General features: G+C 40.2%; 1 protein-coding gene across 4 annotated transcripts; it reads right to left on the bottom strand.

The window, feature by feature from the left end:
- Positions 1-71: 71 nt before the first annotated feature.
- CNR1 (cannabinoid receptor 1) lies at positions 72-27,319 on the bottom strand. Of its 4 annotated transcripts, XM_050786230.1 has the most exons (3): positions 25,773-26,343; positions 24,225-24,262; positions 72-5,564 (listed from the first exon to the last, which is right to left on the bottom strand). In XM_050786230.1, the coding sequence occupies exon 3, from the start codon at positions 5,499-5,501 to the stop codon at positions 4,083-4,085; it is 1,419 nt and encodes a 472-aa protein (XP_050642187.1). In that variant the 5' UTR covers positions 5,502-5,564; positions 24,225-24,262; positions 25,773-26,343; the 3' UTR covers positions 72-4,082. The 4 variants fall into 4 exon arrangements, with proteins under 4 accessions (XP_050642187.1, XP_050642189.1, XP_050642186.1 ...); XM_050786232.1 differs by lacking the exons at positions 24,225-24,262; positions 25,773-26,343 and adding an exon at positions 27,159-27,319; XM_050786229.1 differs by lacking the exon at positions 24,225-24,262.
- Positions 27,320-27,392: the final 73 nt, after the last annotated feature.

Below are 27,392 nucleotides of genomic sequence, written 5' to 3' on the forward strand. Positions count from 1 at the left end.
GGCAATCTTTTAGAAATCAAATCCTTAGTATTTTGCCATCAGACTGTGAAATAAGGCAGAGTTCAAAGGCATTTTATGTTCTTCATGGTAATCTAGAATTTTTATTTGATTCCAGGTAACTTTGGACAATAGACATGATGAGATGTTTTCTCTTTGAATAAGTAACAGTTTAATTACATCATTGAAATAAAATATACTGTGGGCTTAATACATTGTAAATATTACAGAAGAAGTACTACTTTGCTATAGTAATTTAACGACTGAAGCTACATTTAATAACAATCTTACCAGTACTTGTATACAAAGTATTATACAGATTACTAACGAAGATTTTGCAGCGGTTGCAACGACATTACCAGCTCAACAAACATCTAACAATACAATATTCTTCTAAGAGGAAAAGTAATAATGTTAGATTTACAGACAATAAAGAGTCATGTTTTCCACTTGAAACATTGGAAATAAATTTGAATCCAGATACAAGAAAAGGTTTCCTTTCTTGGGAACTCTGATCCCCAGTAGGCCTAGTACAGTCAATTTACATGAAGACAGCTTTTAAGATGCCATGGCAATGTAAAGAATCTCTCCCATCTGAAAATTACTGATTTGTAGGCCACTGCTCAAACATCTGACTTTTTAGAAACCTATTTACATACATTCAGCCCAAATCGGTAGATAGAATGTTTTTTTCTATATTACAATAGGCATTGTTAACATTTCATCAGAAGGCCAGTGCAAGACAATTAATTGTTAATAGCCATTGCCCAGCATTTAGGAGATTTCAAAATATCATACAAATATACAGTTAGAGTGTGAGAAATCTAATTGTGCGCATGATATGGGTGGTCTCTTTTATGGACATGAAATGGCAGATATTAATCAACAGGACAGTAACTAGAGCGCTACTCATTCAGGGCCTAATTCTCATCTGGTGATTGGGCCTATTTCCTGCAGAGTGGGTTTGGGCAGCAAAAGGTCCTTGGTATTTAATACCAGATAGACTTAACTCAAAGAGCCAGAGAGGCTTGGAAATCATCTCAAGTGTAGGACAGATGTCTACAGCATCTCCCAGATCCATATTCTTTCAAATATATTTCATACAAAATAAATCAGAGGTTCTTCTTGGAGGCAGCCCTACTTGCCCAGATGAAACATTCTAGGACTGATTCATCATGACTCTGAGAAAAAAAAAAAAGAGCAGGTTGGGAATTTGGCCCTTTCTGAAGACATGTGTGATGGTACAATGCATGGTCAGGGTAAGTACATCATCCTCAGAGGAAAGTAAGATACCTCTGATATCAGACCTTATAAAACTCACTTAAATGATGATTACATTAATGGAGTTAATTATGGGGCTAAATAATGAGTGATATTAACAAATAGTAATTCTAATAAGTATATTCATTGGGGACAACATTTTCATCACTTGGGTTAAGAAATGATATGAAAAGTGTCAAAGTGAATCTAACTAGCTTTAAACCTTTTTAAATGAAGGTTGTATAACATACGTGATGATACTTCACAGATATTTCTTAGACTATCAATAAGCACCAACTTTAGTGCTGTCAGCCCCATTGTCCCTTAATTTATTATATATGATTTAGATCTTGAAAGCACAACACACTATAAAATCTACATTGCATACGCACAAATGCAGTTTCAAAAATGAATCCTGAAATTTTTCTACCATAACAAGAATTTCATCTCTACTAGCTCTTCATGCTGTGAAAAGAGCATTGGTACTGCCTGGTGAGCTCTGAAACATGTGGATTAATATTCAGGATGATGCCGGACAAAAGACTGGCAATTCTTAAATGGAAACTAGACCCTGGTGAGTCCTTCTTGTAAATAATCTCTCCTTTCTTTAGAAAGAGATCTTACTAATCCTCTAGCACCCTGAGCCTTCATCTGCATATGACAGAGAGGTAAAGTAACGGAACCAGCAGGCAGATTCAAGGTGTGCAGACAGACAATGCAAAGTATCTCACAAGCCACATCCTGCCTTAGAGCATGAACTGCAAGAAGGGGAACTGTCCCATCATGCTGCTTGGGTATCTCGAGAGCCAGAAATCACCAAATAGATTGCAGCTCTCTACTTCACTTCAGACTATGTAGACCTTGGGGCCTTGTAGGAGTCATGTTTTATCTGTATAAGAAGAGATTATAAATACAATTTGTCAGGGTTAAGTAGATTCTTCAGCAATATCATTCCTTACTGGAAAAAGGCCCAACAATGAGCACCCATGGCGCCATTAAGGAGTATGAGACCAGGGTGTAAGAAAGGAGCTGTGTTTATCTGCATGCTTTAGTGTATCATGCTGACCACGAGCAAAGGAGAGGTCTGTTCCTTAGCCCAAACCTACCAAGACAGAGCTGGGTGCTCGGCTGTCACCAAGGGCATGTGGGCAAAGCATAGATGCAGCATATCTAGACCTCAATCCCAAGTGTGTTGGCTCTTCACTGCCGTTTTGTGTCTCATCCACTGTCGGATTCAGCCTTTCTAGCCACATGGGCTGGGTGTGATAGTCCTACTTTAACATGATGTATATAGTGCATACTACCTACACACACAATTGAAAAATGTTATTTATTTTTTTTTTAAGAACTTCTTCCTTTTAGTGACTGATATCTTGCTCAATATTTGGTGCTCAGAAACCAAAGTACTCTCCTTTCCCGGCAATAACACTATAAACACAGCCCTTACTTGCATGTCTGTCATTATTTCTTGCTAAACACTGGTCTTATGTAATTCCTAAAGGTCAATTTAGTAATACTTGATCCAATCTCTTAAGGAGGGATGGGGTGAAATTTTTGAATGGTTAGAGTCAGTATTTTTATCAATAAGATTACAGGAAGAACTCAACTTTAGAAACTGAATCCATGTGCAAGAGTGCAGCAAGTGGTAACAGTTTATACTTGGTCACAGTTTTCTCACTTTATGACATTACTGTAACAGTTACAGGAGAGAAACACACATACACACATTTATATTCACACTCACACACAGTATAATTTTACTGATCCAGACAATACTTCTTTGCAATTAAAAAAAAAAATGAAGACTGTTGTTTGGCCACCCAGGCATGAAATCTACTTAAACCTGGAATATAGGAACACAATACTATTCAAGTAAACAGCAACTGCACAGTGATAACAATATACATTAAGATTAACACATGCTGTCTTAAGAGATCCAGTAATAGCTAAAGACTAAAGAAAGTCAGAGATGTCGCTCAAAAAAGTCAATATGTTTTCCCTCTTCCGTTCTGATTATAATCCATTAGAACAGCTATAGTCCAGAAGATAATGTGTCTTCCTATGAAAATGCAGGGCTAATAAATTTTTAAGTATGAATGAATTCTGCTCAATATTTTGAAGTCTTCAAATTCTTCTTGTTGAGGTAACAGAAAAATAAATCTTTATGGTCACTTCAGTGTCAAAATTAAATAGAGATATTTGAAGAAATATTAAGGTTTATTTCTAATGTTATATCATGGGTAATAATATAGAAAAAAAGTGCTCTCGTTGACATATATCCACTACTTGTCCATTGTTCTCATAAAAGTCTACCTTTCAGTTTTGCTGAACTAAACAAATATTAATAGCACATAATAAACACTGGTAACACATCTCACGGGACATAATACATTTTACAAAATATCTCTACTTTAGTACTATAACTGTTGTAAAAATGGACATCTCTGATACTACGGACAGTTACATTTCACATTATAATGAAAGTTGTGGTTACAAAGGCATTATTCATTTGATGGCATTTTTCAATGGGTACTTAGACTTCCAATTGTGTAGCCAACGGTTTCCCTCCTATTTCATTGAGACTTTGAAGGATCATTCAGTCACTTAAGCAACAGGCTTTCTTCACTGTAACCCCTGGAGAATGGAGTTTGAGTACCTAAACTATGGAAACATTAGCAAACTGGTAAGTGATCACGGTGGCAATCACCTTTTCACTGAGCGTGGTAAACTTAAAAATATATAACCGAGAAGACAACAGACTCTTCCAGATTTTGAGCTTAAAAAAAAAAAAATTCTTTTCCTGTGCTGCCAGGGAGGCATCAGGCTCACAGAGCCTCGGCAGACGTGTCTGTGGACACAGACATGGTTACCTTGGCAATCTTGACCGTGCTCTTGATGCAGCTTTCTGCGGCCCTGTGAACACTGGCTGCGTTGTTTGCGTGTTTGTGCAGGCAGTCCGAGTCCCCCATGCTGTTATCCAGAGGCTGCGCGGTGCCTTCACAAGAGGGAAACATGCTCCGGAAAGCGTGTCGCAGGTCCTTACTCCTCAGAGCATAGATGATGGGGTTCACGGTGGAGTTCAGCAGGCAGAGCATACTGCAGAATGCAAACACTGTCTTAATGAGCTTGTTCATCTTCCCAAAGACATCATACACCATGATTGCAAGCAGAGGGCCCCAGCAGATGATCAACACCACCAGGATCAGGACCAGGGTCTTGGCTAACCTAATGTCCATGCGGGCTTGGTCCGGCCGGGTCACCTGTACCTTCCCATCCTCAGACGTGTGGATGATGATGCTCTTCTGGGTGCCACGCTGAATCATGCGGACGGCGTGGCTGTGAGCCTTCCAGAGAATGTACATGTACGCATACACGATGAACAGAAGCAACACGCTGGTGACCCCGATCCAGAACATCAGGTAGGTTTCATCAATGTGTGGGAAAATGTCTGAGCAAACAGATTGCAGTTTCTCACAGTTCCAGCCCAGGAGAGGCAGCACGGCAATCACAATGGCTATGGTCCACATCAGGCAAAACGCCACCACAGCCTTGGGCCTGGTGACGATCCTCTTATAGGCCAGGGGCCTGTGAATGGATATGTACCTGTCGATGGCCGTGAGGAACAGGCTGCCCACAGAGGCAGTGAAGGAGGCTGTGACCCCACCCAGTTTGAACAGAAACACATTGCGGCTATCTTTGCGGTGGAACACATGGAAGTCAATGAAGCTGTAGACAAAAATGACGCTCCCCAGGAGGTCTGCCACCGCCAGGCTGCCGATGAAGTGGTAGGAAGGCCTGCAGCGGAGGCTGCGGGAGTGGAGGATGACACACAGCACCAGGAGGTTCTCCAGGACCGTGAAGGTGCCCAGCGTGAGGGACAGGACTGCAATGGCCAGCTGCTGGCTGGGGTTCAGGACCATGAAGCACTCTATGTCCATGAAGTTCTCCCCACACTGGATGTTCTCCTCATTCTCCTTGAAGGATGAGAGAGACTTGTTGTAAAATTCTGTAATGTTCACCTGGTCTGCTGGGACTAGCTGGGGGTTGTCTCCCGCAGTCATCTTCTCTTGGAAGGGACTTCCCCTAAAGGAAGTTAAAGGGAATTTCTGTGGGAAGTACCCTAATTTGGATGCCATGTCACCTTTGATGTCTTCGTACTGAATGTCATTTGAGCCCACGTACAGGAGGTCAGTGGTGATGGTGCGGAAGGTGGTATCTGCAAGGCCATCTAGGATCGACTTCATAACCTCAGTCTTTGATTAGGCTGAGCTCAAAATGACTGAGAAAGTGACCCCCAGGGGGCAATCCTAAGAGGAGGGAAAACAAATAAGCTGAATGATGAGAAACAGGGAGAATAAAAACAAAGAGACACTATAAATGTGGCAAATGTACTGTCATGGCAACTCATTCCTGTCTTTGAACAGTAGGAGGTCAAGTCCTCATCAGATTCAGTCAGCAAAATGAGTCAGTCACTCAGAGAAAAGCTCCCCAAAGTTCGGGGATGGTGTGACACACACCAGAAACATATGATCTTTTCATTATTTAAACCCTCTGTACTGAAGTCAGTGTGTGAATCCAGGAAAGACCTCCAGGGCCTAAATGAAATGTTTCTCGGGGGCAAGGTCCATTTCATAGTCACGTTAGGAAGTGTTTAGCACCTGGTTTCTCCTATCACATACACATGCTATCCCGGTGCTGGTGGGGCTGGGGAGAGCACTGATGTGTCACATGACCACTACTCTTGGAGACCTCACCTTGTCAGACTAATGAGACTAAATGTAAAAGACAACCAAAGAATAAGACAGTGTAGAATCAAGTGGTGAGTTGTGTGATCCGTGTGTTACATGTAGGGCGGGGAGGAGGGAGCTAGTGAGAACTGAGGAAGGCTGAGGCCATGTGGGGAGAGCTGCTCCTCAAGACAAGTTCCTTCACCCAGAGAAGGGGAGGTCTGGACTGAGCCATGGCTGACATGAACTTCTAGGATGTCTACATCAAACAAGAAAAATGTCACAAAGACCAAACTTGCAATGAGGCGTATAGGAAGACTGAGCTGTTTTTTTTGTTTTTTTTTTTTTTTTTTGATACAGAGTCTTGCTCTGTCACCAGGCTGGAGTGCAGTGGCATGATTTGGGCTGACTGCAGCCTCCGCCTCCCCAGTTCAAGCGATTCTCCTGCCTCAGCCTCTCGAGTAGCTGGGGCTACAGGTGCACACCACCACGCCTGGCTGATTTTTGTATTTTTAGTAGAGACAGGGTTTCACCATATTGGTCAGGCTGGTCTCAAACTCTTGACCCCAGGTGATCCACCTGCCTCGGCCTCCCAAAGTGCTGGGATTACAGGCGGGAGCCATTGTGCCCGGCCAAGGCTGAGATTTTTAACAGCGGGGAGAAGGACAATGGAGGAGGCCTCCTGATAGCCCCCCTCATAAGCAGGTTGGTGACACAAGTGTGCCTGGTGACAGGAGATAGGCCGGAGAGTGTCCAAGGATTTCCATGTGAACAGCTAAGAGGAAAGGCCCAAACGTTAAGGCTCCTCAATTCTAAGCTAAGCAATTTGGTTTTATTTCAAAATAAACAGCCAGAGAACTGATCTTACTATTTATAAATCTTGGTTTAAAATGTGGGCTATTCATTTCTTTAGTTATTTAAAAAAAATGAAAAGTACAGAGTGATATCTATAACAATTAAAATAATCATTAAAACAATATATCATTTGTTAATTGGCATTTGTTGTTCCTAAAACATATCACACTGTATGAGGTGGGGGGAGAGACAATCATTATTTTAGAACAAATTTTTAACATGTTGAACTAACAATAAATGACTTACTAATTCAGAGACCCTACATATCTGAATTAATAATTCATTTACTCATGTATTAACAAATTATGGAACATCCACTATGCACTTGTATTATGTCTAGCTACTGTACTAGACACTAGTGTTGACAGCATCAAGAAAGAGTCCCTGCCCTTGGCCAGGCGCAGTGGCTCACGCCTGTAATCCCAGCACTTTGGGAGGCTGAGGTGGGGAGATCACGAGGTCAAGAGATTGAGACCATCCTGGCCAACATGGTGAAACCCTGTCTCTACTAAAAATACAAACAATAAAAATAAAAAATTAGCTGGGCGTGGTGGCATGCCTGTAATGCCAGCTACTCAGGGGGCTGAGGCAGGAGAATCGCTTGAACCCGGAGGCGGAGGTTGCAGTGAGGCGAGATCATGCCACGGCACTCCAGTCTGGCAACAGAGCAACACTCTGTAAAAAAAAAGAGTCCTTGACTGCATGAAGGATATGGTCTAGCAGAGGAGGCAGGCAGCTGACCCAGAAATTAAAAGAAAGCATGGGGAGAGCTACAACTGGGAACATACAGGATGCCCTGAGGATACCCAGTCTAGAGGGCTGAAGGGGCTTCCCCAAGGAAAAGATATTTATGCTAAGAATAAATAGCATCAGTGTAGGTAGGCACAGAACACAGAGTCAATGAAAATAATTTTATTTAATAACCTAGTGCCATGATTCTTAAGAACAGTAATTGGGAACAGGCATAAAGTGCTAAATGCGGCCCACCTTCCCACATTCTGCCACCTCCACTTCCAGGATATCATCACTGCTCACCAGAGTTAGGGCCCCTGCTTCCTGATCAGTTTTCCTGCCCTCCTCTGGTCCTGTTCCTTTTTGATCACTTGCCACACAGCTGTGGGGGTGATCTTCATAAATGTATGCTGATTATGTGACTCCCCTCTTTCAATCTCTTTGCCCTACAAACCAAATATAAACTTTCACGCAGTTTCCCTTTCAGGCCCAGGCCTTCCAGACACGCATGCAAGCTCATCTGCCTTCTATGTTTCCGCCCAGCTGAGCTCCTTTCCAATTCTGACCCTCAGGCTCTTGTCCTTAATCCTCTCCACATCCTGTCTCCCTAAACAGGATGGCTTTCTATCTCCCACCTACAGGATGAAGTCTAGTAAAAAGTTTCCCGTGATCTAGCCCCTGCCCACCTCTCCAATCTTCTTCTTGCCAGCCCTGGCCTTGCCACTTGGGCTACACCAGATGAATTTTAGTTCCATAAACACAGCAAATTGACTGCTCTTCACCTCACTGCTGTTGCTCCCATTGCCCCTTACACACTTGCCTGGTCAACTCCTTCCCATCACTTTGATGTCACTTCTTGCCATTGCTCCCTGCTTCCCATGGCGATGAACACCCTCTCTGGGCTCCCAGAATACCCAAACAGAGTTCTATCATGGTACTGACCAGATTTTCTAATACTTCTTTGTGTTTGCATCTGTTCCACTACTTCCTCCCACCCACTAGACAGTAAGTTCATTGAAGATCTTACTGGGGACTTTATCTTAGTATCTACTCAGCATTTAGTAGAATGTCTGACACACAGAAGAAGGTTCCAAATAAGCAGGTTGATTGGATATATGTATTTCAAAATAGAACAAAAACAAGAAGCTCTTTTCTACCCCAAGGAAGGGGAAGGATTCTTCCAATGCTGATTAAAAAAACGATCATGTAACTTGAATCAAGGTATCTAGCCTGGAGAGCTGCCCAATCCAATTGTGGTAGAAATATGCTCTACTTAAGGAAGATTATTAGCATTTTAAATGAAGCTGCCTATATAATTATCTAAACTCTCATGGAATGAGCTGTATGCAATAAGCAACTTTGGCTACAGAGAGGCAAACAGGAATATTGGCAATGCCATACCAAACGATGAACAGAGAAAGAGCCCTCAGCACTAATATGACAGGTAAGCCAAAAGGCTCCCTTAGCTCCTCCATGGTTGTGTAACCCTTTTACAAGACCACTGTAACCTGTGACGGCAGTAGGAGGCACTGCCAAACTGAGGGCCCCAAATCTCCCATGGATAACTTCTATCATCACTAAGAAAATTGAGGGTTTTTTTAGTCTGGGCTTCTGAATCAGTTCTGCACACCTCTCCTGCAACTGTCATAGAACAAAGCAGATGGGAGCCATCACCTACTGGACCAGAGGCAGGAGCTCCAGGGTAGAAGCCACATAGAGGCACCCAGTGTGCTGGTGCAGTCTGCTAACACCAATCAAGTCAGGGCAGTGTCTCGGGGCAAAGGCTAGCAGCTACAGAAATAAAGGATGCAGAAATAAAAGACCAAAGGCCAACAGCCAAGCCAGTTGCCCAGTGCCTCCCAGCTCCTTTATCTAAAATATCTCCTGAGTTCCTAACCTCAGCCTGGCTCCAATGTTAACTCTTGAGTATCCTTAGGTTCCCCATTCATCTGTCTGTCTGTTATATCCTTTCTCATATCACTTCTTCTAGAACATGCTCTATATGTCCCACCGTTCAGCTATTTCTCAGGAGTCAACTCTTGCTCTTTGCAATCTTATGTTTGCCAAACAACTCCATTTACATATGGAAGTTTTCATCCATAATCAAAGGGACACAGAAGACAGTCACAATGTATGAGAGAGCTGTTCCTTACACAATCCTGACATCCACAAACCTAGCTTTTGCCTTTCAACTCCCACCCATACTTAAACAGCCAGCTTACTGGCCCTGACTTGCTGCTCTTTGAATATACCATCATACCTGCACATCTTCCTCCTTCACCTTGCCCCGTATTCCATCTGGATACTCACTTCCAAGCTCTCTGCCTACTAAACTTATCTTTCCAGGTCTGTGCCAATGCTACTTCCACGTCTGAGACCTTCCTGACCAGCCTCTCCCACTGGCCATAACTAGTTCCCCAGCTCATCCCTCTATTACAGGCCTTATCATGTCATGTAATCAGGAGTTCATATATTTATTTCCATAACTAGAATGAGATTTCAAAACACAGAATGGCATCTTTTTTTCTTAAGTGGTTTACCAGCCTGATAGCATGATAGCAGAGAGCTGAGTTCCCACAGAAATGTTCCCTGAACCTAATAAAATGGCAGTCGAATTTTTATTAGGTGGTATCTTAACAGTGATTTGCATTAGCCTTTTTCTCAAAATTAGAAGACAGAAAAAGTAATTAATGCAATAGACATTTAGCCTGAAAACCAGAGTTTGAGCCTCCGTCTCCAAGTAGCTCCTGGGAGCCCTTCCAGTAATCTTCCCATTCCTTACGCCATCTTCCCTCAATTAACTAACTCCCCCTTTACACTTTCCAACTGGAAACTAGTTTATCAGAAATTTTGATTGTCTTTATGTATTAGATTCACAAGATTCAAGATTCAAAAGGTAAAGAAAGATATACAGAGAAAAGTCAATCTTTCTCATCCCTATATCCCAGCCACCTAGTTTTTTTCCTCAGAGGCAAGGAATAAGTTTCTTGTTACCTCTTCCAGAGATACTCCACGCATATTCAAACAAATATATGCATTTACTCTCTGTTTTCTTTTTAGCAAATAGTAACTAACATTATTATACATACCTTTCTTTTCCACTTAGAAGTACACATTGTGAACAGTTTCATATTAGTATATAAAACCTCTCTCTTCATTCGGCTGCCTTAAGGATCTGTTAGATGAATGTGACCAGCCTCCTACTAATGGAGGTTTAGGTTGTTTATCATCTTTTGCTATTAGAAATGATGCTGCAATAAATGGACTCCAACCACATCGTTTTTCACATTTCTTATGGTATTGCGAGTAGTCCTTCTAGTCACCTAAGTTCCTAACTTGGACTTACTATGACATCTCCTCTCTCTTGACCTCTACAATCAGGTAGACCACTGAGTCTTGCTGATTTTCCTCTTTTAAGCATATAGAGAGAGCTTCTTATGGACTGATGACACTGAGCCTATTACATATATCAATTCCTTTATTTCACAATGACCCTATGAAGTAGGTGCTATTTATCCCCATTTTCAGAAAAAAGGCACAGAGGGTAAGTAACTTGCTATAGGCAAAGCTAGTAAGTAGTAGAGCAAGGACTGAACCCAGACGAGGGCCACATTTCAAGCCCTTAATAGCACCATGTGGTTAGTAGCTACCATACTGGACAGTGCAGGTCTAGGTCCCTTGCTTGTAACTTTTTTTGGTACACCGTCTCTCTAAGCTAAGGCAGGGATATTACCATCTTCCTTGTTTTCTTCACTGATTCCAACCAAAGCACCTGGTCAATGGAATTACGAGTTAGCAGACCAAGATTGGTGTTAGATGGTACTTGGGCAATCAGTCTTTCTAAGCCTCAGTATTTCATCTGTAAAATGGAGATGAGGATGATGACAATAATGCCTAAATCGCAGAACTGATCTGAAATTAAATGAATATAAATGCATGTAAAACAGTGTCTGACACAAAAGTAAGTCTTCAATGGGTATTATTATTATCATTACTTAGTATTATGGCTCTTTGCTATGTACTATATACTAATTATATTGTAAGAATATATTATAATAATATAATATGTACTAATCAGATCTCAAGAATGTTCATTGCCTTAATTATTCAATCTTATTTTTGCCTCAGCACTTAAAACATGAAGCAAATAGTAGATATATAGACATGGGTGAGGGATGAGGAACCTTTATTGAATGTCTATTATATACAGCCATTTGAGAAACTTTACATATATTCTGTCATTAAATTGTCAAGGCAACCCTATTAGGTGCTTATTTACAATCTCCATTTCACAGATGAGGAAATGGAGGCCATCAGATGTTAAGTAAATTGTCTAGAATATGATGGATTTGCAGATGAATCAAAGTTCCTCAGACTCCACATTCTGTTTTTAGATTTTATGTGATGATTTCAGAATTAACAATAACTAGATTAAAGCCATTTTGCATCTTATATTTAAGTCTTCTGGACTCTTAGAAACTTAAATTAAGGCATTTTGCCAATAGTAATTAAGACTACCTGCTACTAAATCCCTATTTCCTATCAAAGCTCATCTAGGTAAGTCTGCCTACTTGCATGGCCCTGACGAGTTAAAATTTAGTCACTATTTGGAAGAGCTATAAAGCTTCTTCAGTGAAGACAAAGGAACACGTACCTTATTCCAGTAATGCAAAAAACATGTTTCTGTGACTTACTTTAGATTAAGATCACCGCAAGTGTGATCACAATTTCCCATTTTAATGCAACCAAACACTCTCATTAAAACAAACTAGCTTGTTAAAATCTAAGCTAGGGCATGGTGTGGTTATACGATAATAGAGTAATTTCTGTCCAATATAAGCCAATTTAATTAAAGAATACAGTTAAAAATACATGAAATTCATGTAGTTCAAAGATCTCAGTAATGTCAAAATACTACTGTGCACAGGCTATTTTAACAGTTAATGGGATCATGGCAGGAACACTGCTTTCTGCATTTTGATAATTCTTTCCTTTATTTCTGCATTTGGATTATTATAGTAATTTCCACCTTATTATTTTTTGCATCAACAGCTTTATTTGAGAGTTCATTACTAATATGGCTTAGGCTTTGGGGGATGTAGCTGCCATTAATTTTGTTTTTGTTTGCTACTGGGAAAATCATAATTGGAAATTTCTAGCAAGATGTGTAGATGCACCTATTAAAGAAGCAGTTGGTTTTTATTACAGTTATAGTAAAAGAATGATTGAATGACATATAAGGGAATTTTCCTAGAATTCTGCCTTAAAAAATATAGCCAACATATTCTAACAGTGTAAGCTATATAAATCATGACTTCATAGTAAAGATAAAAATATTTTAATGTGTTAAATCTATTATTTTAAAAATATCACTTCCATTTTTAGACTAATATCGTCTATTCTTTTTGTCTATTTCTCTATATGCAAACCTGCCTCTCCACTACCTCCTTCCAAGAAAACCATATCTATCAGCCAGCAAGCTATGGTATCATCAAAGAAATTTTGCGGGTATGGCTGCTGCACAAAGTTGTTTTTTTTTTTTTTTTTTTTAAATGTTTATCCAGAGTCTTTATTTTTATTTGTATAACCACAAAGGGTTTAAAATGTTCCATGTGTTCTAGGCTGAAAACACTGCAGAAGTATTGGAAGGACTGGTGCTCCCTGATATATCATAGACTGCTTTAACCCACCATACTTCTCTGATATTCTAAGTTTCTAAGTGCTTTAAAGAGACAATGCCTGGCACAGTGTCTACATTGACAGGAGTCCAAGATGTCAAATGCAGAAGTTCCAGGCCCTTGCTTAACCTGTTGTTTTTCTACTTTGTTGGTTCTGTTGTTCGCTTCGCTGGCCTCATAAAAGAGCCTTGTGAAGAGTTCAAGAGAATGCAAGTTCCAGTGGATATATTTGTTGGTTATTTTCCATTCATTTCTGGGAACAAGCCTGTTTTCTACTAATTTGATCAAGAAAATACTGTGCTACTGTATTTCTCTGAAGTTAGTAGGGGAAATTTCAGTTGACTCTTATAACTGCATTATGTCTAAGTCATGTTGTCAATATACACAGCAGATGCCATAGGCCAACATCATAACTTGATGAATGATGTTTCCACTCCACTTGAATGTGCAATGAGTCTTTTCTAACTCTTACCTAATCATTAGAGTTTTGGAATTATTAAAGAAGCTTGGTCACTTTTCCCTCATCTTCTACAGCAAAGTGAAATGATTGATTGACTTAATTATCCTGATAATTCAGGCAAAATACATAATCTTTCTTTCTTATATTAATGTCAGCTCCTTTTCCTACATATGAAAGAAAATTCCATTATATTGATAATGCTCAATTGGCTCTCATACCTTCAGTTCTTCATATATTTTGTAACATAAAATAGAAGTTATTTAATGCACCATTTTCTCTAGTCTATTCTTTACTAACACTGTATGAGTGTTACATTTTTCATAAAAATGTATCAATTGATATGAACTTAAGACATTAAGAGACTTATAAGACTGTATTAGACTGTACTTCTGTTCAAATTTGATGTGAAATATGCCAAAGATTTCACATTTAGAGGCTAGTTAAAACAATTTCAGGGCTCAAGAAAATGATGTCTTGCAATTTCCTTGGGTTAGACACTATGTGGTGATGCTAAAAAAAACAAAGCCTCTTGAATTAATGATACAAATAAAATCATTTGTTGATTTGTATAACAAATTCCATTTACTATTTAATTTTGCTCTTCTGTTTAGTTGTTTCCTCCAATTAAGAGTGCTTTGGCATTTTTCTTGAGAGAGATCTTTTCTACATGCTGGGTAAAGAAAGTAATTATTATTTTTTTATTTTTTGAGATGGAGTCTCGCTGTGTCACCCAGGCTGGAGTGCAGTGGTGCGATCTTGGCTCACTGCAACCTCCACCTCCTGAATTCAAGTGATTCACCTGCCTCAGCCTCCCAACAAGGTGGGATTACAGGTGCATGCCACCACACCTAGTTAATTTTTATATTTTTAGTAGAGACAGTGTTTCACAATGTTGGCCAGGTTGGCCTTGAACTCCTGACCTCAAGTGATCTGCCCACCTCGGCCTCCCACAAGTGCTGGGATTACAGACATGAGCCACTGTGCCCGCCTGGAAAGCAATGATTAAAGCAGCCTTCCTCTAACAGAGAACATGCAACGCTTTCAATTAAGTAAAAGCCATGGCCATATTCAAAATACTCTATAAAACTGTCTTTATCTTGCATATGAGATTTGGTCGTTAAAAGAAGGTGATATATTATTCTGGTCCACAAAATGTGTAGAAGCTAGTAAACAGGCTCTTACTTTTGCAGTTCAGTATCAAGGAGTCCATAGCAAGAATGAAAAGTATGCTGCATGCAGCACACCTTTCACAGTTTCTTCTCTCTTCATCTATCAATGAAGGCATATTTTCTCTTTGAGTCCAAAAGCATACAAATTAAGTCCAACTAAAAGCCAGGTCTTATTTCTCCAGATTCAAATCTGAGAGAATTTGGGTAAATGCACAATAAAGAAAATCCTAATTTCCAAATATTTTCATTTAAGAAACATTTAAACTTTTATTATATGCCAGTCATGGAAAAAATACATTATTTTTCCTTAATATTTACATGAAGTGGCTGCTATTACAATCTCTATTCCACACATTCAGAGAGAAAAATGCTTTGCCCAAGGTCTCTAACTAGACGGGGCAGAGCTGGAACTTTGAGTTCCAAGAACTATTTAATAAGATACCCTTTCATTCATTGACAGGGAAGAAGAATTGGTTTGGGAGAAGGTACACATTATCTAATGTGCACATGATAACGTTACACAGTGAACAACTAAAATCTGAAGGAATGATCTGTTGACAGCAAAAGGGCTGCCCAAAGCACTTGCAAGTCATCCTTGCTCCATGGTCTTCAGGAACAAAGTATGCCAATTAACTATAAGCTATAAATCCTAACTCTGCATTAGCACCTTGTTTGCAGTCACTGGTGCTCATGGCGGTAACTGGCAAATAAAACCTAAGTCATTTTTGCCACTATTTTGTAAGTAAGGGAAGGTATTTCTTGGCTTCATTAGTCAATTGTCAGGAATATAGATGGTAATGACACTTTCCACAACACCAGTGGGACATGAAGAGGGCACCTTCTTTACGTCTGAATGAGACATGCTTATTAGTAAATGAAAGCTTCACACATCCATTCCCTATATGGAGAAATTCAAACACTGAAAATCACTCAACTTCCCACCATGAGCCATGTGGTTTTCCTAGACCAGGGAGAAGAAGACTTCCTGTGGCCCATTCCTAAGTGTCTGGCTGGAATCAGGTAGACAAATTACATAAACCCTGCATCATTTGTTGTTCCAACAAATGAGTGACTGTTACCACCTCCTGGTGCCCAGTGGATGTAAAACTGCGTTACTACAGCAATGTGGCTGACAGATATAAAGTTATAGGCCTTCGAATGTTTGATTTAACACATTTTTATTGGGCATACAGTCTGTGCCTAGGATTGTGGACATTATATTCTAAGATATAACATTTTTCTGTGACAGATGACCCCCAAAATATGTCCATGCTTCACACCCATGTAAGCGACATAGGTCAGGACAAGAAAGCAAGGGAAATGGTTCTTCCCTCCACCCTCCACCTCGAATACAGCCCACCCTTCTGTCTTCCTTTCCCTAGTTGAAAGAGTAGAATAGGTTATAAAAACATATAAAGGGAATATATTTAATCATCAGATAGTATTGGGCTGTGTAAATTCTCTTTCTCTAGATGCTTTGAGGTTTTCTCCCAGGAGAGGTGATGGGCATTGCTGAGCCATCCTGTAGTTGTCTTCATTGTGTCTAAACCCTTCAGACCATGAACACCTTGAGAGCTGGGAACTATCTTATAGGTCCTCTGCCTGGCACAGTGCCTGGCACAGAGTAGGTATTCAATACCTGTTTACTAAGTAAATGTTGGTATGCATCAGCAACATGGAAGATCCAATGTAACAGAACAGCTTTTAACCATGGACAGTTTTTTCTGGCATAAAGCCACCTGATCATGAGGGCATTAAACCTGAATCTTGGTCTCATACAAACATCCGTCTGAAAAGTGTCCAAATGGGAAAATTACATTAAATCCATCAATTATTTACCCCAGGATCTCTTATTTCAGTATCACATAGAAATAATATTGATGGCAAGTGGAAGTTATGGGCTAAGATCAGGTATTTGCTTTTTATTCCAATTCTTGTTTGGCCTGAGTATATATTATGAACTGCAAAGTTCAGCCGCATAACAATGACATATCAAGAGGTCTTTTGTGACATGCACAACCTTGAATGAATCTTAATTATATGCTGTTGATAGACCTTTAAAGACAGTATATGAAATTACTATTATAATGGACTTTTTTCTTCCTTGAAATGCACGTTATTATGCATTTATGTTCCCAAATGGGTTTCTCCACTTGCAAGTGTGTTTCTAAAACAACTTCTCAAGAGAAGTCATATGAAAATTCAACCACTAGATGGAGTGGCTTTTATAAGCCCTCAGGAATCAATTTGTTATTCTATTCGGTGGACATAGTTCTTGCTTTGGTTGAGCAACTTCTCCTCCTGCTACAACATTTTATGTATTTTACAACTGAATTAATTAAAATACAAATAGGAAAATATGTTATGGAGAGTTAAAATGGGTTATTACTACTGCCTACGAAAACTAAATTTCTAATTACTTTTCTGAGGCGAAAAGGCATTGAGAAAATTTAATATATTGATAAAAATTAATTTTGAACATTTGGAATTCTGCCTCAAGAAAGTAATTAAGAATGAGAAAATGAAAGCAGTTCTACCTAAAACAAACACGTTTATACCAAGAGATGTTAAAAGTAAGAGGGGTGGTCTCAGGAACCCACAATCAATATTAATAACCAACTCATTCTATTTTATAAAATATTCAGCTTTCCAATTTCCAAATATGAAATCATCACCACCGGTCCTAACTCTGTGACGAAAAGAATGGAAAATTAATCTCCTATTATTGTAGGGACTAAACTGGAATACTTAACAAGAGAAATGAATCTTGGTTCAAATATTCACACAAATTGAGGACATCGTGACTTTCTAAATAATTCAATTTCCTTCCTATCATTCTCTCACTAAAATAATTTTAAGTAAGTTTTTATTATTGTGTAAATACAGGATTTCCTTCAGACATTATTTTAAAAACTAGGTACTTATGTATCACCTACTTTAGTTGAAATGCTTAGGAAATTTTCTGTGTGTGCTAACAATGCAAGACATAAACAGAAAAATATGCTTTCAAGATGTAAATAATTACATACAAACAGAACTGGAAGAACGAGGTTTCAGTAGCAATGCAAAATGTGCTTTGGAAATGTAGTTGTGATTAAGAAGTATGTATGCAAATTGGATGCAAGTGCAGAATTTTTATGCCATTGAAACCATGAGGCTGTTCTATTGTGTTCATTCAGGATGGAGCCCTTCTTAGGGTTTGTGTGATACAATTAAGAATTAAGAGATTTCAGGAACTGAAAAGTGTTCAGAAACAGTGATGTGAACATAGTGAATTAGTAAATAAGACAGGTACTAATGGGCTGGAAAGTATAATGTACATCTGAAAGACCAGTCTGAGAAGTTACACAACAGTTTATAAGTGCATGCGGGGTTAGTCTATAGGTCAGTGGCTCTCAAAGGGTGGTCTCCCAACCAGAAGCATCAGCAGCATCTGGGAACTTATAAGAAACACAGATTCTCAGGATCCAGATCAGATCTACGGAAACAAAAACTCTAGGGTTGGGATACATCTCCATTCTTAGCAAGGCCTTCAGGAGATTCTAGCACATTCTGATGTTTAAGATCCACTGTGAAAGATTATGGAGACATATGAAAAGGACTAAATGAGAAGGGGAAGTAGATTTAACCTTTAAGAAGAACTAAGGTTAGATAAGAAGAAAGAATAGTCTATAAGTATAGGTTTTTAGATCATTGAAACAGATTGCTACGGGAGCCAGCTCAAGATAAAATAACCTCCCACAGAAGATCTGTATAACCAAGGTATTCCTATTTGGAATAGAATAATGTCATTTAGCCAGAAAACAAGAATTAAGAGTGGAGAACCTCTCCAGTTTTTTTTAGTCTACAATTCAGGGCTTCTCTGGACTTTTTCAGGAAACTTTTTTATGTATTTTGTCCAGCAAAGGAAAGTGGCTTCAAAATGTAATGTGCACTGATATAATATACAGATATATATTAAGAACTCCACACCATTTTCTCCTAATTCTATTTACAAAGGCTATGCAAAGCTTTATAGGATTGCTAAGCCATTTCCTTCACCACCATTGTGAAGGAACCCATGATTATTGAGCATAACAAGAAAAACCTAAAAGTAATTAACATGTCAGCTTATTTCTTTTAAGCTGGAAATACTTGTTTCTGCTCTTCTTTTTCCCCAAACCATAAAATACTACACCTTAAGAGATGAACCCAGGAAAGAACAAACTAAAATGAAAATTTTACTGTAGGCCCAAGTAATACAGATCTACTGCAAATTATTTTACAGAATGACTCTGGTAATTATGCAATTTACACTTCTTATAGTGGACATAATTCAAAAATACCTAAAAGTTACAAATATTTAGAAATAAATCCCAAGGCACTTAAATATATGACTCTGGGCAAACTGTTCTCTCTCTAATTATTTTGTCAATAAAAATGGATCAGATTACTCACAATTAGTTACTTTAGCTGAGGACTATAAGAATTCAAAGATTTCTCCTTTTTTGTTTATAAGACATTAGATGTCATTTCCAAAAGTAGCTGTGTATCTTCCAAAGTCAAATTCCCACATATGCAGAGACACAAAATTCTTTGGCTAGTCTTGCACTTATTTTAGTTATATGTTAAATTGTCTAGCTTTCATTTTTCACATGCATACTGCCTGCTCACCACAACTTGTACAAAAGCTAAAGAAAACATTTAGCAAATTCTGGTAGCAATGCATTTCAATGAGCTGAAAATTAGATCCATTTAGCCAAATACCATGGAATAAACCAAAATACTAAGGTCATAGTGGCATTAAGTCCCTCATATAAAGAATAAACAAATTTGATTTATTTTTAAATATAGCTGAGTTAAAAGCAAACACAAGTGACAATGGTCTAGTACCTAAACGATCTTTTTTTTTTTTTTAAAGACCAACAATTATATTGGTTAACTTGCTATATCAAAAACATCATTTTTAGCCCGGCCATGGTAGCTCATGCCTGTAATCCCAGCACTTTGGGAGGCTGAGGCAGGTGGATCACTTGAGGTCAGGAGTTCAAGACCAGCCTGGACAACATGGTGAAACTCTGTCTCTACGAAAAATACAAAAATTAGCCAGGCATGGTGGCATGAGAATCGCTTGCAGTGAGCCGAGATTATGCCACTGCATTCCAGCCTGGGTCGACAGAGTGAGACTTTATTTCAAAATAAATAAATTAAAAATAAATAAATAAAAACATCACTTTTAGCTTCTTGACCCAAAGAAATCAATGTTATGAATTACCTAGTACAAGTGTCCGTATAAGTAGAAATTTATTTAAAACAAACTTTAAAAAGGTTTTTTTTCTTTTTTCTTTTTTTTTTTTTTTTTTTTTTTTTGTTTTTTGAGGCAAAGTCTCACTCTGTCACCCAGGCTGGAGTGCTGTGACGTGATCTTGGTTCACTGCAACCTCTGTCCCCTGGGTTCAAGCAATTCTCCCACTTCAACCTCCTGAGTAGCTGGGATTACAGGGACATGCCACCATGCCCGGCTAATTTTTGTGTTTTTAGTAGACACAGGGTTTCACCACGTTGGCCAGGCTGGTCTCGAACTCCTGACCTCAAGTGATCCACCCGCCTCGGCCTCCCAAAGGGCTGGGATTACAGGTGTGAGCTACCTCGCCTGGACTAGAATTTGTTTTTTCAAAAGCATGTTAGAATTTATCACCAACTTGAATGTAATACTCCTTAAAACTTCACTCAATTTTCGGGACTCATATTGATTCCAATTTTCTTCTCTAAAGTTATGATTTAAAAGAATGAATAAAGGACGAGTTGATGGGTGCTGATGAGTTGATGGGTGCAGCACACCAACATGGCACAAGTATACATATGTAACAAACCTGCACGTTATGCACATGTACCCTAGAACTTAATAATAAAAAATAAATAAATAAAAAGAAAAAAAAAGAATGAATAAAGAAATGGTGAAGGAAAGAAGGGGACCCTCTCATTTAAACATAAATTTTGAAAAACATAATTTCATAAATAATTAATTCAAATAAGAGTGGAAAAATAAGACATTAAGTAGCAAAATATTGTATTTTAGGGAAAAATTATTTGCCATTTGTGTTGAGAGAAAACGCAAATTAAATTCTTGCATTCAAAAAATGCAAAATGTACTTTTGGAAACATTAAAAAATATAGAATATTATGCAGTAGCACAATGGGTTAAAAAAGAGTTTGCTCAAAAACAATGGTTTCCATCTAACCAGTCTCTACATATTCAAAAACAAAAGAAAATAAAGCAAAGAAAGCAAAACTTTGAACGCTTTCCTAAAGTGCAGGTGTGAACATTTCTCCAGCTGGGGCTAAAATAGAATTCATAGTATTCCCAGAACAACTGCGATGACTCTGCCATGCCCATTTGCTCAGGTTTTGGGAGTAAACAATTCTTCCCTCAAAAACCCATGCAAACTACAGGGGAATCTCAAGAATTCCATGGTGATTAAGTTATTAGCTTAACCTGTCCAAGTGAAACTTTTAAATTAGCGGTTATCCATTATTAACTAGTCTATATGGAAAATACTTCAAATGTATGGAAAATATCAATGGAAACCAGATCAAGAATATATTTACACATGCAACTAACTGTCCTCTAAACTATTATTAAAAATGTACTTTTTTTCATTATGAGGCACCTTGTTTAATCAAGAAATATAACCCAGGAAAGCTTTTAAAAAATATTTTGATAAAGTAATTATACTACTTTATGTCATGACTTTGACCTCTTATTACCAATATATATTAAACATACCTACATACCTCTTATCCATGTGAGGAAGTTTGAGATGGAAGTTGCTCTAACACCAAACAATTTCAAAAGTAGCAAGAGAGGTGACAGGGTCCACTAAAAATCACCCACCTTACAAACCTGCCCCCCTAACAAATTTCCTATAGTTTTAACTCACTTGTGGTAACACTGTAATGTTATATAAAAAATATAACTATCTTAATATGCATTCTGAGATGTAGTAATAACCTTCTGTATTTTCCTCCAACTTGTATAGCCCTAATTTCCAAAAAAAAAATAAACAACTAAAAGGATTGGCTAAAAAAAACTGTCTTAAACCCATCAGTGTTCATGATAAAATTATAGTCAAATGTGGTGATGCTCATCCTGGTATATTTGCAAGATTCTTAGAACACATGGCACTGGCACGGATTTCCACCTATCCTAGAAAACAAGAACGGCCTTGTTTCCATTCAAGGTGGATATCTATCTGCTTTAACTCTTCAGTGTCCCTCTACACAGCTGCGTGAATGCAGACGTTTCCCCAAATTTGTAGTATTTATTTAAAATCAGAATTATATGTTCAAAAATCAGAATTATATGTTCAAATGTGTAAAGGCAACATATTTAAATTTTTATTTCAGTCATGATTTACATCTACAAAAATGTTTATACATGTAAATAAAAGTGTGTTTATATGTCAACTTGTCCAAAATTATGCAATATATACTTTGATATTATACATATATTCTGCATGAAGTTATTGCTTCTTTTAATCCAGGAAACATTTTGGAAAAATCTGAATTTATAAAGTCAATCCAATCTAATCTAAGAAAATGCAGTGAATTAAATGCTTATCAAAGCATTAAATAGCAATTCAATGGCAAAGAGCTGAATCTGCCAAGTCCCCAAAAATGCATTCAGGCAGCTATAATATAAAGTTACCATTTCTCTGAGAATAGGATTAGGAAAGAACTGGAGAGTCAGGGAAGGAAACATGAAGTTAAAAGGTTGGCAACACAAAGTATATAAACTGATTTTGATTTCCTCTTATTCTTTGAGTTCTCTACCAGTCTTCAGTATATAAGAGAAAAATCAGCAAAGAAGGCTGCCTCTCAAAATATAGATATGCAGTATGTAAACCTGGCCCTAGCACAGTCTTTCAAACAATGTTGAGTCCAGGTTGTTTTAGAGCCAATAGCAGAATTATAACTCATTTAAACCCAAAGCCTGGTTTCACTCAAACTATTTGTCAGTTCAATTAGAAAATGATAAATACAAAGATAGAAGAAACAGACTTACACTGGTGGAGGCATGACACCCTTTGCAGCAGGGAATGAAAGGTCTTATCTATGTTCTTTATGCAACTGAGCTAACATGGAATTTGGTAAGTAAGATGGAGCCTGTCCTTTAGGTTACTGCCTGTTATCATGCTTTCATTGCTTTAATTAGCATTTAATTCACTGTATATTCTTAGATTAGACTGGATTAACTTTATAATATAGATCAATTCAGATTTCTCCAAAATATTTCCTGGAATAAAAGAAACAATAACTGTCACTCACAATTCTTATAAATTCAAGAAGCTATAACTAAATCTTTCATTTTGTGAATTATGTGTCATTAGGTATTTTCAAATTCAATTTGTTACTCTTGTTTTTGCAGCATTCCTGGATAGCTAGTTATGGGAAATAATCCCTTATTAGGCCAACTGTTTTCTGGTAAGAAACATTTGGTAAGCGTGGTGAACTATAAACTGCTATTATAAGTTCCATCTCATAATAGTTTATTCTTACACAGCAAAGTATTTGAATTCTAATTCCAAACACTAATATGCAAGACAATCAAGGAGCCTGTCTAAATTTCCCGGTGGTTAATGTTAATTTTGAGTCAAAGCAAAGAACAGTGTTATATGACTGTTTTGAAACAGTTTTTCAGGCTTTACCTTAGTAATTAATAAGCTGACACTGCATACTAAACACTTATCAACACAATCAATGGGGCTGCTTCCTTCTTTGGAAAATAGGTAAACCGAATCAAAGAGTTTTCTTTTGGAAGAGGCTGAAATAGGCCACAAATATAGTGGTTCTTTTGAAGAATTTCATTCCCAGCAGTTTCATCTTGGTAACATTTAACAATTTCACTATTTTACCATTTTGAAATGCCAAAAAGAACACACTGATCCTGCAGCTAGGCTTATTAGAGAAGAGCAATCTCACAGGCAAGACAGAGAGGAACATGGTCCACTGGGAAATGGGTAACAGAAAAAGACAGAAAACAGTGGATAACAAACAAAGCCAAGCACTACTTCAATGTGAGATCTGCTTTTCATCAGAATTTAAAACTTTACACACTAAATAATAATCACTTATGGCTTATTTAAGGTTCTAGTCATAACATTCTTTTTACATACACATATATTAATGCTATTAAAATTCAGAGGCATGAATATCTAATTTGCTTTCCTAACAACGAGTATGCAAGCACAGTCATTTTATTCTTGAAAGGCCGGAATTGAGCATTTCCACCTTGTGGCATCATTTTATCCCCATGGACACTTAGAAATACAATGAGACCTCTCCCCATCAGACACTTGATACATACCTCAGCCAAGAGCGCTCCTCGCCTGGAGTGGGAGACATCTTTGAAACAAAAAGAGTCGGTTTACAGTAAGTTCTCCTGATAAGCTAAAATGGATTAGTTTTATAAGACCATGTCCAACATCAAGCCTATTGCCCCACTATGGTAACTGTCATTGTGCTTACAAATAAGTGCCTGTAGTATGCAATGTTTAAAATTCTGGAGGGGCATGTCTTCTGCTCATGTATGGATGTAATCAGAAAATAATTTGTCTCACTTAAGAAACTCTACATGGCCTTTTATTTTTATAAAATTGCTCTTAACTGAGTTAGAGAGCGGGGGAGGGGGAGGAGAACCAGGGAAAAAAGGGACAGAGAAAAATCAATCAGTGTATCTTCCCTTGCAAACTGTCAGTAGGGTAGGATTAGAAAAGCAACACTTTAAATCAGATAAAGTCCTACGGGAACCTTAAAGGTTGGTTGCTCTGAGCTTCTCAATATTCTGCAAAATAGATTGATGTCAATGGTGACCCCACTAATACTCAGTGTCCACTGAGTTTCCTCTAAGAAATTGTATTTCCCCCTTTGTTCGAAAGATATTAACTTGGTAATAAAAATGAGGAGAAGTTATGGGCCCCATAGAGATATATTTCAACACCTTTAAAACCAGTAAATCTGTTCTAATCTCTTATTGGATTACATGCCCGAGGAGGCTTAATATATCAAGAAATCAACAACAAAAGCAAGAACAGCACTTATTTGGAGGAAAATAAAAAAAGATGGGAGGCAAAATGATTAACACGTTACTAAACATTTTTTTTGTTTTTCTCATCTGTTCAATTTTAAATCTCTGAGAGACAATCTATTAAAATTAGAAACATGCATGTTGCTTTTAAACTTTCAAATGACCAAATGACAGTTTCTCACGTCTATTACAGCAAACATATTTGTATTTGAGAGGTGATCCGTTTATGATTTGTAAGCCTTAACAAGAAATGTCTTTTAAAAATGCAACATTAACTTTAGTCATCTAACGGCTAGTTCTGAGTTAAATGGCTCCATCAACACTCAATTTTAGGTATTAGTTACATAGACATTTGTTTTTCCTCAGAGCAGTGGTTCCTGTAGCTTTTTCTTTATCAAAAGTTTATTATTTGACATACATCTCTTTATATGACATTTACTATTTTACATTAGTCAGTTTCTAGGTTTGCAGCAGAGATCGATGTATTTCCCTGGAAAGACTTAGTAGATAATATGGTTTATAGGCATTCAGCACAACTCAAGCGCCCGTTTTTCAAACATGCACAATTACACATTTTCTACAAACAGACATCAGTGCATACAGAGCCAGGTGCACACACATTCAATAAATAGTAAATGGTAGAAATCTCCAGAAGTAGCACAGATCACAGTTAACAGGCTGGGGCCATACAGCTAAGTAAACACCGACGCACGATTCGCTCACACGGAATAAGAACTCCACGAAGGACACTTGGGGACCACACTGGTCATACCCGAGGGGGCGGGAGGCGGAAAAAGTATTTCCAAACGCAACTCTGCCAGGTCTTACCCTTCGCATCCCCTGGTCCTTGGGACAGAAGCTCCCTTGGCACCTCTCGCCCAGCTCAGGGACTGGTTGTCCGCTAGAACGAAATGTCCCCCACTGACTACGGAGAGCTCTGCAGGGAGCCGAGGCCCCCGCCCGGGCCAAGGGAAGGCGCTGGCGCCGCGGGAGGCAAGAAGAGGCGGAGGCGGAAAAGAAGTGGAGAAGCAAGGGATGGCAGAGGGAGTAGCGTGCGGGAGGCGGCGCCGGCGCCGGGCTGCTGGCGAGGCGGGGTGGGGTGGAGCGGGGTGTGCCTCCGGCGGGCGGTCAGCAAGTCAGTCGGTCCGCGCGCCGGCGTCCCAGTCTCCAGCGCCCGCCCGCGACAGCGACCGGGACTGGCGCCCCGCTGCTCCCACCGCCGGCGAGCCTCGCCCCTTCCCCAGCTCTTCACTGGGTCCTCCCGGGAGCCCCGCCTGGCCCGGCGTGGGGCCGCCCGTCTCCACCAGCCCGGGCGCCCGTCGCCTCGTCCCGCTTGCGCGGTCCCTGCCTCTCCCTCCGCTCGCGCTGTCTCTGGCTCCCTCTCGCTCCAGTCCCATTTATGAAGCGCGGTCCCATCACGTGTTAATGAGCCTTTGTCCTGCCCTGGCAGCGGCGGCGGCGGCGGCACAGACCCCGCCGAGAGAACTGCGCGGGGAGGGACCTGCGCGCGGCGCCCGCGGCTCCAAACTTTGCTTGGCACGGGGGACCCGCCGCGACGCCAGCCCTGGGGCCAGAGGGGACAAGCCTCTCCGGCCCGCGTCACCTACTTCTCCTCTTCCTCCTCCTCCTCCTCCTCCGCCGCCGCCGCCGCGCTCCCGGAGGCCCCCGCTGCCATGACCCCGCTGTGCTCCGGGATACCCTCACACCCTGGCCAGGCCATGTAGGGGCTCGTGCCTGCGCCGCCCACGACCTGGGGGCCATTAATCACGCGCGCCCGGACAACGCGCAGCGCCAACATCTTGCGCGGGGGTCACGTCTGGGGCAACGGGCTGAGCCGGAAGGGGAAGGGGAGCGGGAGCCCAGAGGCCGAGGCGCGCCGGGCCTGGGGGTGCGGTCTCGCGCCCCCTCCCTCCGCCCAAGGCCGTGGCAGCGAGCCGGGGCCGGGCTGAGCTTTGGGACCGCGCTGCGCAGCCCCCGAGCCGTTCGCTGCCTGGCTGCGGCCGCGCGGCCACCTGTCCTCTGCCCTCGGGGCGCCGCCCAGCTTCACTCTGGGCGCCTTCTCCAGAGCCCACCGCCCCTGCCCGGCGCGACCACTCGGGCGCGCCCCGCCCGCCGGTCCCTGATGCAAACAGTTGGGCTCCGTAGGCGGCTGGCTCCGCGCCTCCCGGCCCGGCGCGCCCCCTCCCCGGCCACCCGGGGCCCCGCTCCTCGCACCTTTTCGCTGGAGGAGGACACCCCACTCCAGGGCCGGGCTGGGGGCTCTGGGACTCGGGGGCAGCCGCGGCAGGCGCTTGGGGAGCCGCGGTGTGCTCGGCGACCGCGGCAGGAATTAGGGGACATGCTCGTTAATTGGTTCCACTATCAGCCGCCGTCTGCCTCCCGTGTGCACGGATCAAACCTTAATTGGTCTTTACATTTATCATGGTGAATTGCGAACCTCCAAACAAG

The sequence above is a fragment of the Macaca thibetana genome, chromosome 4 (assembly GCF_024542745.1).
Source record: "Macaca thibetana thibetana isolate TM-01 chromosome 4, ASM2454274v1, whole genome shotgun sequence".
Taxonomy (NCBI): Eukaryota; Metazoa; Chordata; class Mammalia; order Primates; family Cercopithecidae; genus Macaca; species Macaca thibetana.